The sequence below is a fragment of the Mustela lutreola genome, chromosome 4 (genome assembly GCF_030435805.1).
Source record: "Mustela lutreola isolate mMusLut2 chromosome 4, mMusLut2.pri, whole genome shotgun sequence".
NCBI lineage: Eukaryota > Metazoa > Chordata > Mammalia > Carnivora > Mustelidae > Mustela > Mustela lutreola.
The window spans coordinates 42,314,074-42,329,296 of record NC_081293.1 but is presented as its reverse complement, the minus strand read 5'-3'; the positions used below and the strand labels follow the sequence as shown (position 1 = coordinate 42,329,296).

The 15,223-nt window shown below is 43.9% G+C and overlaps 1 protein-coding gene across 7 annotated transcripts in view; it reads left to right on the top strand.

Annotated features, from left to right (window-relative positions):
• LDB3 (LIM domain binding 3) overlaps nt 1-9,886 on the top strand; it is a 59,318-nt gene extending 49,432 nt beyond the window's left edge. For all 7 annotated transcript variants that reach the window (XM_059169705.1, XM_059169708.1, XM_059169714.1 and 4 more), the window contains 2 exons: nt 2,266-2,381; nt 8,190-9,886. In XM_059169705.1, coding sequence (XP_059025688.1) covers nt 2,266-2,381; nt 8,190-8,279 — 206 coding nt within the window. In that variant the 3' untranslated portion in view covers nt 8,280-9,886. The remainder of the gene's footprint in view (nt 1-2,265; nt 2,382-8,189) is intronic.
• The last annotated feature ends 5,337 nt before the right edge of the window (nt 9,887-15,223 follow it).

Genomic DNA, 15,223 nt, shown 5'->3' with positions numbered 1-15,223 from the left:
CACTGAGCATTAGGAGTGGGTCTCTGCCCTCAAAAACCTCAAGGGGACACATCATCCTAGGATATGACAACACATAAATGGACAGTGAAGAGATATTGACTAAATGAATGAATGAATGGAGTGAGAAGGCAGGGAAGCCCAAGAGAAGCTCCCAGGAAGGCCATCTCATCTCTCTTGGTTAGGGTGGAGGAAGAGGACTTCCCAGAAGGAAGTCCTGGCCCATAGGATCACAGGTAGACAAAGTGGGGAGGGTTTTCCAAGCCCAGGACCTGGTTCACACACAGGCATGAGGCAGGTGAGAGAGTACAGGGCATGCGGAAACTATAAGGTATAAGGAGAGAGAAGTCAGAAGTGGGGTTCAGGGCTTGCCCTCCCACGGAGATGGGGTAGCCTATGGCCCTGTTTCTCACCCACACGAGTTCCTACAGAGCACGGAGTGAACCATAAACCTGCTCTAACCTTGTAGAGGAACCAGAATGATGTTTTTAGTTCTGGTGAGAAATTAAGGGGTCTGTCAGAGATGGGCTTCACAGACCGTGACACACAGCATTTGCATGACAAACCATAGTTCAACACAAAAGGGGAAACCGTATATCGGAAAATATATCCAAGAGATATAACTTATCAAAGCTCAATGGCAAAGAGATCACGAGACCACGTGAAGTCATGGAAGAGGATGAACTTCGGAGTCCATGAGGAGGGTTCCTTCCTGCCAGGTGACAGAAACTTGACAGCCAGTTTCCTCATCTTTAAAGTGGGAATAATATTTCTTTACAAAGCTGCTGTGAAGATTACACAGGAAACTTAGAAAAGCACTAGGATTGGACTGGTGCCGAGTAGGCACGGGACTCACGTTTCCTTCTCTCCTTCCGTCATTTATAAAGACATACAAGTAAGAGCCAAGATTTTTGAGGTTTTGTGCCAAGTACATTCACATACGTTATCTTACTGAATCGGTAAAACAACCCCACGACTTAGGTCCTGTAGTTACTTCCTTTCTATAGAGGAGAAAATGGAGACACTGAGAAGTTAGGTGACTTGCCCCAAGGAGGAGCAATTCCCAAACAGAGCTTGAACTTGAGCTCAGTGCTTTTGTTCTTCAGAACCCAAGTACATAACCCTCCATGGCACACTGCCTCTCAGCATGTGGTCTAAGACGGCGAGCAGCCATGCTGTCCACAAGCAGAAACATGGAAGTTGCAAGGAGAAGCCAACTGTGGCAGAGCTGTGGAGAGACAAGTACACTTGTAGGGGAATGAAGGCTTCATAGGAGACATCAAACATCCCTCAAAGAATCTGGAAGAATTCTCCACTGAGGACAGTAGACCTGCTTGCCCCCGGGGCCCAGATGAGACAGTTGGTGGAGCTGGGACCCAGCCTGCTCAGCTGTGTGTCTCAGCTGTATGACTCTGGCGAGCCTCAGTTTCCTTATCCACAAAATAAAACACACATAAAACAGAAAAATAATTAGTTCAATCTTGGAGGGGTTTTTTGAAGATTGAGTTCATTCATTGATTTGTTGATTCACTGGTTCATCCATTCCCTTATTCATCCCACATGTATGTGTTGGGTACTAACTCGTGCGCCAGGCACTGTGTTGAGGGTGGCAAGAAAACTAGTACATACAAATCCACAGACCATGACATTGAGATTCTAGTAAAGAATACCATCTATACGAGAATGCTTGGTGAACTGTAAAGCATTATACAAGCAATACATGGTATTATTCTCTCTTTGGTGAGGTAGGGAAGGGGACACGTCTTAACATAGTCGCTCAGATATTATTTCCAGTGGTAAAAATTGTTATCAACACAAATGCCCAATGAGAGAAGAATTGCCAGGCAAATAACATACTATATAACTCCTAAAAATGTTAAGAGCTCTCCTTTCAAGCTATTTGGAAATATGATTTTTTTTCTTCTTTTTGGGATTGGTCTGTTTGGGCTGTAAAGGCAAAGGAGAAAATCACCCTGTAGAAAGTTAACGACAGGTATGGAGAGTGTTTGCAAATCAAACCAGCACAGAGTGATAACTAAGCCTGAATCCATAGACCACCTGTGCAAATGATTGAAAAGAAAAGAAACCACAATCATATAGCTGAGCATTTTGTCTGCAAGACAACAAGTAAACCAGTTAGATCATACCCACTGCCCCCGCTCAGTGATTTGTGGTGTGATGTCATTGTTAGGGCATCAGGTTGGTGTGTCCAGGATGCTTCTCCCAGCCTGCCTGGATGCCTGGTCCTCACTCTGCCTTTCATTTCAGACTACGTCAATCTGTTCAGCACCAAGTGTCATGGCTGTGATTTCCCCGTGGAAGCCGGTGACAAGTTTATTGAAGCCCTGGGACACACCTGGCATGACACCTGCTTCATCTGCGCAGTATGTGATTAGCTGGGGCTGGGGGTTCTGACTTTCTGAGAAGGGGCAAGAGGGACCCAGCGGGGCCAGGTGATCAACTGTCTACATCCCTTTCCACTCTGGTGCTCTGATATTCTGATCATTTTTAGAAGTACCATGGTATCTGGATATGTCACAGTCAAGCCAAGTTTATTACTAATAATTACTTCTAAACCAGTGGGCTTTTGTTACTCTCCATTTCACTAAGGAAAAGAGTACTCTCCCAGGATCTGTCATACCAGCAGCTTGCCTCACTAGCAATGCTCTCCATCATTGGGAGCAGTGAATAATAAAGCAAGGGGGTTTCTTCTGATTATAAGTTGTTTTAAATGTGATGAAGTGTTCCAAGGATTTTCCCCAAAATTTGCACCAAAAAACACTAGGTTGGAGCTTTTTGACTCATTCTATGAAAGACTGAGATAGGGCTTCTTCTTTTGATAGACTCTTTAGGAATGGGGGCTATCATTTTATTTTCTAAATAGTCTTGTTCTTGATACATAGTTGCCAGAGATAAGCCCTACATAACTGTTAACCATGTGCCAATTATTTCTTCCAAACAGCCAAGTCGTTTTTCCCATGAAATTGGCATTTTCCTTATGAGGGCTTCGGGTTGGGGAGGGGACACAGCAATGAGTTCACTGACATTAAGACTCTGCCTTACATCTAGGAAATATTCATCCCTGAGAAAGGCCTGTGATGTGAGTCTGCAATTGACTGAACTTTATTTGGGAAAATTAATGTGCTGCTACCACTTTTGTTTTGTTTTGTTTTGTTTTGTTTTGTTTTGTTTTGTTTTACAAGTGCTGCTCAAGGTAAAGTGTGGCCATGTGTCAAATATCCATGCAGTTTCCACTTGAACCATTTTGATAGGCTTATAATAGAGGAAACCCTCATCATAAAATTTACAGCAACACACATCAGTGTCTACACCACTCCCACACTCCACAGTGCGTGGAGTGCACTGTGTTGACTCTGAGTGTGAGTTTGCCAGGTCTGCTGTAACAATGGACCAAAACCCAGAGGCTTCAACAACTGAAATGGACTGTCTCATAGCTCTGGAGACTAGACGTCCACAGCAGGGCCATGCATTCTCCCTGAGCTTTGGGCGATTGCCAGGAATCCTTGGTGTTTCTTGAATCATAGCTGCAGAACTTCAGTCTCGGACTCCATGGTCCCCTGGCAGCCTGCCCTATGTGTGTCTGTGTTTTTGCATGGCACCCTCTTCTGTGTGTGTCTGTCTCTATGTGCTTCTCCTTTTTTTTTTTTTTTTTTTAAGGTTTTTATTTATTTATTGGAGGGAGTGAGACAGGGATAGTGAGAGAAAGCAGGAGCAGGGAAGAGAGGGAGAAACAGGCTACCCGCTGAGTGGGGAGGCCTGGTGCGGGACTCAAGCCCAAGACTCCAGGATCATGACCTGAGCTGAAGGCATTCGCTTAACCAACTGAGGCACCCAGGCACCCAGCTTCTCCTTTTCTTATAAGAACACTGGTCCTATTGGATTAATGACCTCATCTTAACTTACACCTTAATTATATCCACAAAGATCCTGCTTTCAAAGAAGGTCATTGGTGTGTCCCTGTGCCAAGTAGATTGAAGGTACAGGGAGTATCTTCCAGCATATAAATTTGGGGGAGGAAATAACACAATTCAATCTAAACACTCCAATTTTCTAGCTTTTGGAATAGATTTTCTAATTGCCTTTTAGGGTCCTTTGAGTACACCAGGTCCTTCCCTCTGAAAAGGGACAACGATGTGAATATACTGGCTTTCCGGTTGTCTCCCACAGAGCCATGGCTCAGCAAGGCACATAGGGCCCTCTGACCCCTGCATTCAAGCCGTGGCTTGTCTGATCCTAAGACACTGCCTGTAAGTCTGGTTGCCCGACTTCTAGAAGGATCCAAGAGACTTGGAGAAGGTCCAGGGCAGACAGTGGCACAGAAGGCCTGTGCTCTAAGGGCGGACTGATGAGAGGTGTGTGTCACATGGAGAGGGTACCACAGAAAAGGTGAGCATGGGTCTGCTCCCTTGAGCTCACTGAGTTTGGCTGAAAGTCACAGTGGCACAAATCCCAGAGAGAGAGAGCAGAAGAAGCAATAAAGCGTAGGGTTGTTCAGGCCAAGATTATAAATAAGTTCTGGCAAGGTGCGAGAGACCCATAGCACTGCAAAAGGGTCTATGCAGAAAAACCAGTCAAGTCCTGTCCTTTGGAGAATCGGCATGGTGAATCATTATGTCTTCCTCCAAAGTGGCCCTGTGTGGCACTCACTGCCATGTTAAGATATGGTGAAGTGGAACATGGTTTTGGTTTTAATTTTTGGAAAGCAATATTCTGATTGGAAAACTGATGGTTGGGGGGGAGGGGAGTCCTTTTCCATCACTTTTTATTTTATTTTTTTAATATTATATTTATTTGTCAGAGAAAGAGCGTAAGTAGGGAGGGCAGCAGGTAGAGGGAGAAACAGACTCCTGCTGAACAAGGAGTCAGATGCGGGACTCGATCCTAGGACCCTGGGATGCTTAACTGACTGAGCCACTCAGGCGTCCCATCATCACATTATATTTCTAAATCATCTTTGATGCGTATATTTTCTTATAATAAAAAAAAATCCAGTAAGAAAGGAAAATCAGAACTAGCTCTCCCAGCTGATTAGCTGTTTTCCCGTCAGTTAGATCTCAGGAGAACACATAACTTTAGGCAAATTCAGCTTACCAAATATTGCTTGAGTTTGGAGGACAGAAGAGTATCCCATGGGGTGCCTGGTGGCTCAGTGAGTTAAACCTCTGCCTTCGGCTCAGGTCATGATCTCAGGATCCTGGGATCGAGCCCCACATCGGGCTCTCTGCTCAGTGGGGACCCTGCTTCCCCCTCTCTCTGCCTGCTTCTCTGCTTTCTTGTGATCTCTCTCTGTCAGATAAACAAATAAATAATCTTAAAAAAAAAAAAAAAGTGTGCCAGAACAAATCGCTACCTTCAAGGAGTTTGGAATCTTGAAAGGAAACAAAGTTGAAATTTATAAGCGATTAAAGAATAGAACAAGATAGCCTCTCTAAAGTCCCAAGCACATAAATTGATGGCTGAGATGGGGCCCCTAGGTGGCTCAGTCAGTTAAGTGTCTGACTCTTGATTTCAGCTTGGGTCATCTCAGGGTCTTGAGATGGAGCCCCACATCGGGGTCTGTGCTGAGCATGGAGTCTGCTTAAGATTACCTTTTCCTCTCCCTCTGCCCCTCGCTACTTGTTCTCTCTTTCTAAAAAAAAATAAAAATAAAAATAAATAATAATAATAAAATGATGATTGAGAAGGGCTGTGTGGGTTGGGGTGAGGGGTTAAGCTCCTATCTGGCTTTGGCACTTTAGTTCCAATGGAAAAGATGTGGGGCCTATCTTTAGTAGGTAGTGGATAGAGTGGCCCCTCTTTTCCTTTAAGTCTTGGTGGGTCTCCAACCCTTCCCCACTGGTGTGGGTATCAGGAGGGGAAGGTGGCAGTCCTAGTGGCTCCTTCAGCTGGCGGATGTCCTTGTCTCCCAGCACCATCCATGATTCCTACCCACCCGGGCCCTGATGACACTTGACCACGGAGCCTGGAGCTTGAACCATCCCTGTTGTGCCTGAGTAGTCGGGAGACCTCTACCAGGAAGCCACCATGTATCCCACTTAGAGTCTCCTAGCCCAGGACACTGAACACAACCTTTCTGTGATGTTTTCTGCCCTCAGCTCCATCTTATCAATTAGCCACCCCTGCGGATCTGGCCCTTGCTTACTTCTGGGCCTTTAGTCTCCCAATACACTCTCCAACTTATCCCACAGTTCTCACAAGTAACCAGCACTGTCCCAGACTAGGCAGAGCCCCAGACGTTGACAAGCAGCTCCTTGACAACTCACTCCAGAGCTGCCTTTCTATCTCCATGAAACCCATCCTCACTGTTGGATCTTAGGCTTGTCTCCACATCTTCACCAGCAGCTTGAGGCCACCCCAAGAGCCTGGTTTCACTCAATGTCACTGCCTCCACCTGGGATGTTTCTGGTCACTTTTTTACACCATTGTTTCCCAGGGCCCATTGTCAGCCCTGTGTAATCCCGAGTATTACATTCTCAACCGGCCCACGAGGGACCACTGTGATGCCGCTTTTCTTTCCAACTGTCTTCGAGTGGTCGCATGCTCACTGAGCTAGCTTATCTCAAGAGGATGATTTCTCTATCTTCATGCCTTCTGTATATGGGAACTCTACCTGCTGCCCTTCTCCTCCTCCTTCTTCTCTTTTAGTAGGGGGACAGGCAGAGGGAGAGAAAGAGAGAGGAAGGGAGAATCTTAAGGAGGCTCCACACCCAGTGTGGAGTTCAACATGGGGCTTGATCTCATGGCCCTGATATCATGACATGACATGAAATCAAGAGTTGGATGCTTCACCGACTGAGCCATCCAGGCACCCCTACTTGCACGTCTTCTGATGTCCATGTCCTGGGTGTGGTGCCTACTTCCTCTGTTCAGTGCTGTCTATGACCCTGGGGCCCATCCCAGCCAAACTGACTTCCCAGCTAACTCTGACACCTTGGCCTACTGCCCACCCAGGGCCAGCCTACGTACTGGTAGTCCAATAAACTTAGAGGATACCTCAATACAAGTCCTGTAAGCCCAGAACAATTTTAAGTAAGCATAGCCCCTCTCTGCAGTGGGGTGAGTGGAAGATGAGCTAGAGCTGGAGTCTTGCAGACCTGGACACCAAGTCCCAGCTCTACAACTTGCTGGGTCTCTGACTTAAGCAACACACTTAGCTCTATGAACTGCAGTTTTCCCTTATGAAATGGGGACAAGTCATACTTTCCTATAACTTTTTGTGGGGATTAAATGAGATCACGTATATAGAGTGTCTGGCCTCCTTTTCACCCACAGTAGCCTCAACATACATGACTGAGCTTTCTTCTCTCTGTGATGTCTCCATCTTCAAAGTGCACTCACATGTTGTCATCATGGGGACATATCAATTTGCCTCTTTTTCTTTCATATAATGTCTCCCTGCAATGCTTTTCCATATTGGATTGATCGTTTTCATGGTGGCATTCCATTGGAGAATGTACTGTAGGAATCTACTTAGTCATCTCCCTATTGAGAGGCATTTTGGTGATTTTTAGTTTTGGCCTGAGCACACATTGTTCCGTGCAATAGTTTCTGCAGGATGAACCCCTCCCGGGTGGTACTGGGCAGGCACATCTTTACCGTTCCTCTCTGGTATTGTCAAACCCCCTACAGAAGGCTGAGCTGATTCACCAAGCTGTGTCCTTAGCAGTGCATGAGTAGGCATTGTTGAGTGTTGATTGGTACTTTTTTTTTCTTTTTGTTTTTTAGCTAGTCTTCTAAGATTAAAGGTAACATGTGATTGAAGGGGTTTTTTGTTTGTTTGTTTTATTTATTTTGTTAGACTAATAGATACCTAGGGGTCTCTCATGGAGGCTTTAATTTATTTTTCCTTTAAATATTAGTGAGGATAATCTTTTCTGATATGTTTTGTTAGTTTCCTAATGGTATTTTCTTGGATGTTAATCACGCCCGTGGATATTGACTCATGGTTTTGTACTGTTTTCTTGTAAACTTTGGATAGCATCCATCGATCATCTTCATCTTGTGTATTTTTTTGTGTGGTCCATTTTGTTTCATTTGAGTTTAGTTCTGTGTTCCTCTTTGGGAGTCTTAAATGTTATGTAGTTCGACTGTCCACTCTGCTTACATCATTAAGCATTTGTGGTGGGGAAAGCTAGGCCCCGCCTCATGCTTGTCCATTTCCTCTGTCTCAGGTCTGCCACGTGAATCTGGAGGGGCAGCCTTTCTACTCCAAGAAGGACAGACCCCTGTGTAAGAAGCACGCACACGCCATCAACGTGTAGGGAGCCCGGAGCGTCTGATGCGGACAGGCCGGGAGCCGCTCCTGCCGCTGGCAACAAAGGATTCAAGGAGGCTGATGTTTCTTTTGGGGGAAAGGAGGAAGACAGGAAGCTACTGAGCCCTTTTGAAGTATAATTTTAGTCCTTCCTTCTGCACACAGATCGTGTATTTGCATAGTTCAGACTAGAAGCCAAATGAAGATTCCTCAACCAAGCTAGTAATTAATCCAAGGCTGGAGTGGTAATTCAAATGTTCAGAACAGAATTCCAAGAACTCCAAAGTGAAAAACAAAAAAAAGTCATGTTCTCGAAGCGACACCCTTCCCTGAGGTCACCAGAGCAGGGACAGAGCTCAGGGTGCTGTTGGAGACTCTGGAGTGTGCTGTGGAGTTCTCTAGAGCTTGTCTGGCAAGTAGACCCAAGTGCCAAACAGTACTCGTTGTGGGGTATTTTTAGAGCCATAGCTGAGGGCTTGTTAGCTGAGACCGATTGGGCTTTCCTCGCCAAAAAAGGAAGTGTTATTCCGTTACTAGCGTCACGGAGCCACCTCTGCGCATCAGACTTCAGACCTGGAACAGAGTTGAGCATTCTGAGGGAGTCCAGGCGTCTAGGAGGTGCCTTCTGGGAGCCGCGGGGCGGTTGACAGGGCTTTAGGAAGGGCTCTGGCTCACGTCTAAGACATCCTATGTCCCCAGAAGGTTGAGCTCCTTTTTGAATTGTGATGGGAAAGTGGAATTGGGTTTTTCCAGTTTTGCTTTGCTGTGTGTGAGAGGAGATTTTAAAGCGACTCTGGGTTGTGTCTAGCCTTTGTTTTGCTTTATGAAGTTCGTGAGCGTGAATGTCCAGGCTTATGCATGTTTTTCTCTCCTAATCCTGAGACGGCTCACTTATGAAGTCTTCCTCAGCACCCCTTCCCCCAACAGGCGTGATGACCTGTGGACAAGAAGAGAGAGGTGGTGTCTGAAACAGGATGGCAGACTAGGCTGGGAATATGCCCGAACTCTGCATGGGGAGAGGAGTGTTACTTTCTGTCAGCCTCAGTAAGAACACCAGTGTTGGCAGACCTGCACCAGGCTTCTCAAGGGTTCCTTTCAACGCAGTGCACTGATTACGTGCCGGGGTGTTGACTGTTGGGAGGAGAAGAGGGACTGATACGGTACTCATTTGCCATTCGGGCCTATAGTTTGACAATGGATAAGCTGAGTTGATCTAGAACTTGTTTAAGTACTTATTGAAATAGTCTTGGGTCTTCAAACTTCTTTAAACATTAGTGATAGTTTGAGTTAAGAAAGCATTTTAAAGCTGTTAGGTGACAAAGAGAGAAGCTTGGTTTCTGAGCCTGGAAATGGTACATTCTCTTTCCCTTCAGGAAGCACTGTCATTACGCTCATGGAACAAGGCATGGAAGCAGGCAGTCTGAGGGGGTGTTTCTCACTTGAACACAATAGTTAGGTACTCTTCCAACTCACTGCTACTCTCTCCTCACTCCTGTTTTGGATTTTTCTCTTTGCATGTTTTATGAGAATGCATTAGAACATTTTTTTTTCTTCTGAGAACTGAGGCTTCCAGGGGACTGTCTTTCTCCCTGAGTGTGTTCCTTCTCCTTGAAGGAGAAAGAAGCAGCAGGATGTGTCCCTAGCAGGAGGCCCCTGTTTTTTTTCCAAGGGTGAAGCTGTGTCTCGTACATAATTGTGCTCCTACCACCGGGCCTTTCTTTACCTGTTGTGCAGTAAGAAAGTGAATCTAAAGTACCAGATAGTAGAATCTGCTGGGAGTAACGAGATTTTTCAGGAGTTGCAAACAAGTACCTTGGAGCATTCTGTTATTTTTGGAAAATTCAAATATACAGGGATAAGGAGGTTGTTGCTTGTACAGAAAAGCTCTTGCTTTCTCTTAAAGCAAAAAATGAAAACAAAAACACGTTTTCAGGGATTGGTCTAGAGGAAAGGAAAAACAGTTCCCAAGGGTTAAGTTTCCAAAAATATCTTTTAAAAGGGGTTAGGCGCAAATGGACGCACACATGCCTGTGCGATCATTAAAAAAGTACATGATCATTAAAAGGAAAAGTGAAACATCTCAAAGAAGGACTTCATCATGGTCATTTACTGAATCGGTTTTTCTACATCTCAGAGAGAGCGAGTGTCGCTTCTGAGAGACTCTTTAATTTACCGAAACACATACACAAAAATCATTTTAAAGGTAGTAGGAGAAGAGGATAGTTTTGAATATGGGGTTCCCTCGGTGTTTGCAAGTTTGGCGTAGCTTTGAGGATAAGGTTGTATCTATTTCAAGTTAACATCAGGGCTGTCCTAGGACACCAAACAATTTCTAATAGTTCCTGGTGGGGAGTACACTTTGGATCTACAGTTCTGGTGTCTTCATTTTTGATGCTTATTTAACACTTATAAACACTTATAAATTTTGCAATGGAGTGATTTATGTCTGCAGTGTTTGTGTTAGGAATCTAGCTTTTATAATGTTAGCTTTTCAACTCAGGTACTTTTGTTTGGGATTTTTTTTTTTTCCTTCAAGATTTCAAAAGTGGAAAGTAGTGTGATAGAGGTGTGCACAAAAATATTTTGCATGTTTGTTTGGTTTGGGGTTTTTTTTTGTTTTGTTTTTGCTTGTGTGAATTCTACTTTTTAGCACAATAAAACCTAAAAAAGGATGAGCAAATACAGATATTTCTGTGTAAAGTTTTTTCACATGACACCAAAACTAGATTATTTCCATACAGATGAAAAAAAAAGTTTAAGGCAAAACAAAATGTCCTACGGAGAAGAAGCACAAATAACTCACTTGCTCTGTTGGGTGTGTGGTTCAACAGCAGTTTAATTGCTTCGTTTAAACAGACAAGGAGGGCGCCTGGGTGGCTCAGTGGGTTAAGCCGCTGCCTTCGGCTCAGGTCATGATCTCAGGGTCCTGGGATCGAGTCCCGCATCGGGCTCTCTGCTCAGCAGGGAGCCTGCTTCCCTCTCTCTCTCTGCCTGCCTCTCCATCTACTTGTGATTTCTCTCTGTCAAATAAATAAATAAATAAAATCTTTTAATAAAAAAAAAAATAAATAAACAGACAAGGATATGTGAATAATACAAATGTTTTGCATACAAAGGGAATTGATCAGGTAAATAATAAAGTGAAGACCAGGCTTTGCCTTTTCTTTTTGGAAAAGTTTATTTATTTAGCTACTAGGTGATTAAATATTTCGGATTTATTTATTTTTATTCTGTTCTAAATGGCTCCATTTCCAGAAAAGTTGGTATATTTTCTTCCATGTCTTTTGTTTTGAAATAAGCCCACAGAAAAACCCTCTCATGGCACTTTTTTTCTTTTTTAATAAGGAAGACCCTTCTGAGGATACTATGCTTAACGAAACCAATTCCCTCTTTGTTTTTTTTTTGTTTTGTTTTGTTTTTAAAGATTTTATTTATTTATTTGACAGACAGAGATCACAAGTAGGCAGAGAGGCAGGCAGAGAGAGAGGAGGAAGCAGGCTCCCCGCCAAGCAGAGAGCCCGATGTGGGGCTCGATCCCAGGACCCTGGGATCATGACCTGAGCCGAAGGCAGAGGCTTTAACCCACTGAGCCATCCAGGCGCCTCAATTCCCTCTTTGTTAAGGTATTCTGTTTCCAAGCATTACTTGAAAAGAAAGAGAAAATGTTTATAATTTATTTGATTTTTTTAGTACCTCAATCAGATTTTCAAAGAGCTATACGATTGCAAGAAGGAATAAGATATTATTTTAGCACTTTTCAAAGCTGTAGCAATTTAGATGGAGAAAAAGAAAAAAAAAAAGGAGTCTCATAGAGTCATAGAATGTAAAGTTGGAAGGAATCTAAGAAATCCCCTGGGCACTTTCCAGATGTGGAAACCGAGAAAGAGGAATTAGCTTCCCAGTACATTCGGTCTTCTGGGGAAGCAGCTGGGGACCATGCACTGAACATGGACTTTGACATGTTAAGACCAGGGCTTAGATCAAGGTGATCTAATATCAATAGGGTGATATTGGCAGACCAACTCTCATCCCTTCTGAGAGTGAAGGTACTGACACCTGCCTCCCAGGTGTTTTGAGAGCTAAATGCAATAGCTTTTGTTAGAAATTACAACACAAATGTTAGTGACCATTATCACCAATGGAGTAGGTGAGAACTGAGCCCAAGGTCCTCACTCTTCCTTGATTTTCTTTTCTTTTCTTTTTTTAAAATTTCTTTTCAGCGTAACAGTATTCATTGTTTTTGTACCACATTCCTTGATTTTCTTAACTCCTTCAATGTGTCCATTCAGAAAAAAATGCTTTGGGAAAACTTGAAGCAAGAATAAATATTACACAAGGAGCTGGGAAATATGAACCACCTGGATGAAAATTTGGTAGAATTACCTTGTGCTAGAATTTCTGCCCTTTTCACAGAAGCAAATTTGTTTATTCATTTGTTCATTCATTCATTCTTTCAACTGATATTTATTGAGCACCTGCTCTATTCAGGTGCTGGTCTGGACACTGGGAAAATAATAGTAAATAAAACAAACAAAAACCGCTCTTCTCACGGAACTTAGATTCTAGGGGTTTGGAATCTGCAAAACAAGATAATAACTAACTTATGTTGGACTAGTCCTGAGGCGAAACAGCTGACTATTGGAAGCCACTCTCCAGGCTAACCACTGGCATTCATCCGGACTCAGGCTTCTGCATGACAGAGATGTGGCACAAAGAACAGGTTCTGGATCAAATCAGAGGAAAGGGCTGCATACACTGTTCATTCGAGAGAGTCACGGTATACATACGTGAGCTGCACTAGTGCCCGGTCCCCAGTAAAGAAACTTGCTTCATTTAACTTAGCACAGAATATGGAATTCCAATTTTGAAACACCTCTTAAAGTTTGGGTTTAGGCTTTCCAGGTTCTAGCTTTCCCAGGACAATCCTGACCAAGTTAAGAATTTTTCTCCATGTTCCACTCACACACTTCAATCAAATCAACAACTTGGGCAATGTATGTTGCTGTTGTTTTTTAACAGATTTAATTTTCAGAGCAGTTTTAGGTTCACAGCAAAATTGAGCAGAAGGTACACAGGTGGCCCAGATTCTCCTTGCTCCAACTCACACATAGCCTCCCCCATTATCAGCAACCCCCACCAGAGTGGGACGTTCATTACAATTGCTGAACCCCTACTGAGGTGTCATTATCACCCAAAGTCCACAGGTTACATTAGGGTTCACTCTTAGTGGGTTTGACACACTCATATGCCTTGGGTTTGAGCAAATGTATGATGACATCCCAACGTCATACAGAGTTGCAGTAAAAGCATTCTGTGTTGGGGTGCCTGGGTGACTCAGTGGGTTAAGCCTCTGCCTTCGGCTCAGGTCATGATCTCAGGGTCCTGGGACCAAGCCCCACATCAGGCTCTCTGCTCAGCACCACCTCTCTCTCTGTCTCTCTGCCTACTTGTGATCTCTCTCTGTCAAATAAATAAATAAAATCTTTAAAAAAAAAAAAAAAAGAGCCTTCTGTGCTGTACCTACTCACCTCTTCCTCTCCCCTAGCCCCTGACAACCACTGATCTGTTTACTGTCTCCATAGTTTTGCCTTTTCCGGACTGTCATAGAGTTGGAATCACACAGTATGTAGCCTTTGTAGGCTGTTGGCTTCGTTCACTTAGTAATATGCATTTAAGTTTCCTCTAGGTCTTTTTATGGCTTGACGCCTCATTCCTTTATAGTGCTGAAAAATATTCCAGCAATATGTCTTTTCATTCAACAAATATTCAGTAAGTGGCTGGGCTCTGGTATAGGGATGAAGGGTGTACAATCCAGACAAGGTTTCCTGCTTTCACTTTCAGGGACAAGACAAGCAAGAAGCTGGTATACATCATCAGTATAATTTGAGGCAGTGAGTGCTACAGGAAAATAAAACAAGAGCGTGGTGTTGGGGGCAAAGTAAGCTACTTTTGGCTGGGTAGTCAGGGAAGACCTTCTTGGAGATAATATTCGGGCTGAGGGAGGTCTGAATGATGAGAAGAAACCAACCATACCAAAGTTGGAGATAGAGTGTTTCAGAAGGAGGGAAAAATACATGTGGAGGCTTTAAGGGAAGGATTTTGGCACAGGGAAGGCCCAGGCTTGAAAGTACAACTAAGGAGAGGGCAGTAAGAGAGGAGGCGAGGAGCACAGAGGACATTGTAGGTCTCAGTAAGACATGCCACATAATGCTGTCAAATTCCTGCCAGTTGAAAGGAGATAAATATTTGAATCCAAGAACTCCACTTTTTTTTTAAAAAAAGATTTTATTTATTTATTTGAGAGAGAGAGAGAGAGAGCGTGCAAGCACAAGCAGCGGGGAGGGGCAGAGGGAGAAGCAGGCTCCCTGCCGAGCAAGGACTCAATCTGAGGACCCTGGAATCATGATCTGAGCCGAAGGCAGATGCTTAGCTGCCTGAGCCACCGCAGGATCCCAAGAATTTCCATTTTTGATAAAAGAATAAATTTTACTTTCCCTGGGGTGCCTAGGTGGCTCCGTTAAGTGGCAGACTCTTGATTTCGGCTCAGGGTCGTGAGATAAAGCCCCGTTTGGGGCTCCATGCTGGGTGTGGAGCCTGCTCAAGATTTTCTGTCTCCTCTTTCTCTGCCCTGCCCTCCTCCCCCTGCTCAAGTGTGCTCTCTCACCTGAAAAAAACATTGAAACTGTTCATCAAGCAGTTTCGGATGAATATGGCAAAACTAGTTTCATACAGTTGTCTAACGTTGGGGAAACAGATCTGTGTAGCTATAGCTCACATTGTTTTCTGAAATCTGGGAAACAGACCCATGCTTGTATACGCACCCACACAAACTGCACACACACATTAGGTTTTACTTAGTTGGAATCATACTATATATACTGTTCTAAGATTTTTTTTTTTTTAAAACAATTTATGTTTTAACTATGAACTTTACTGTTTGATCCTACTTAA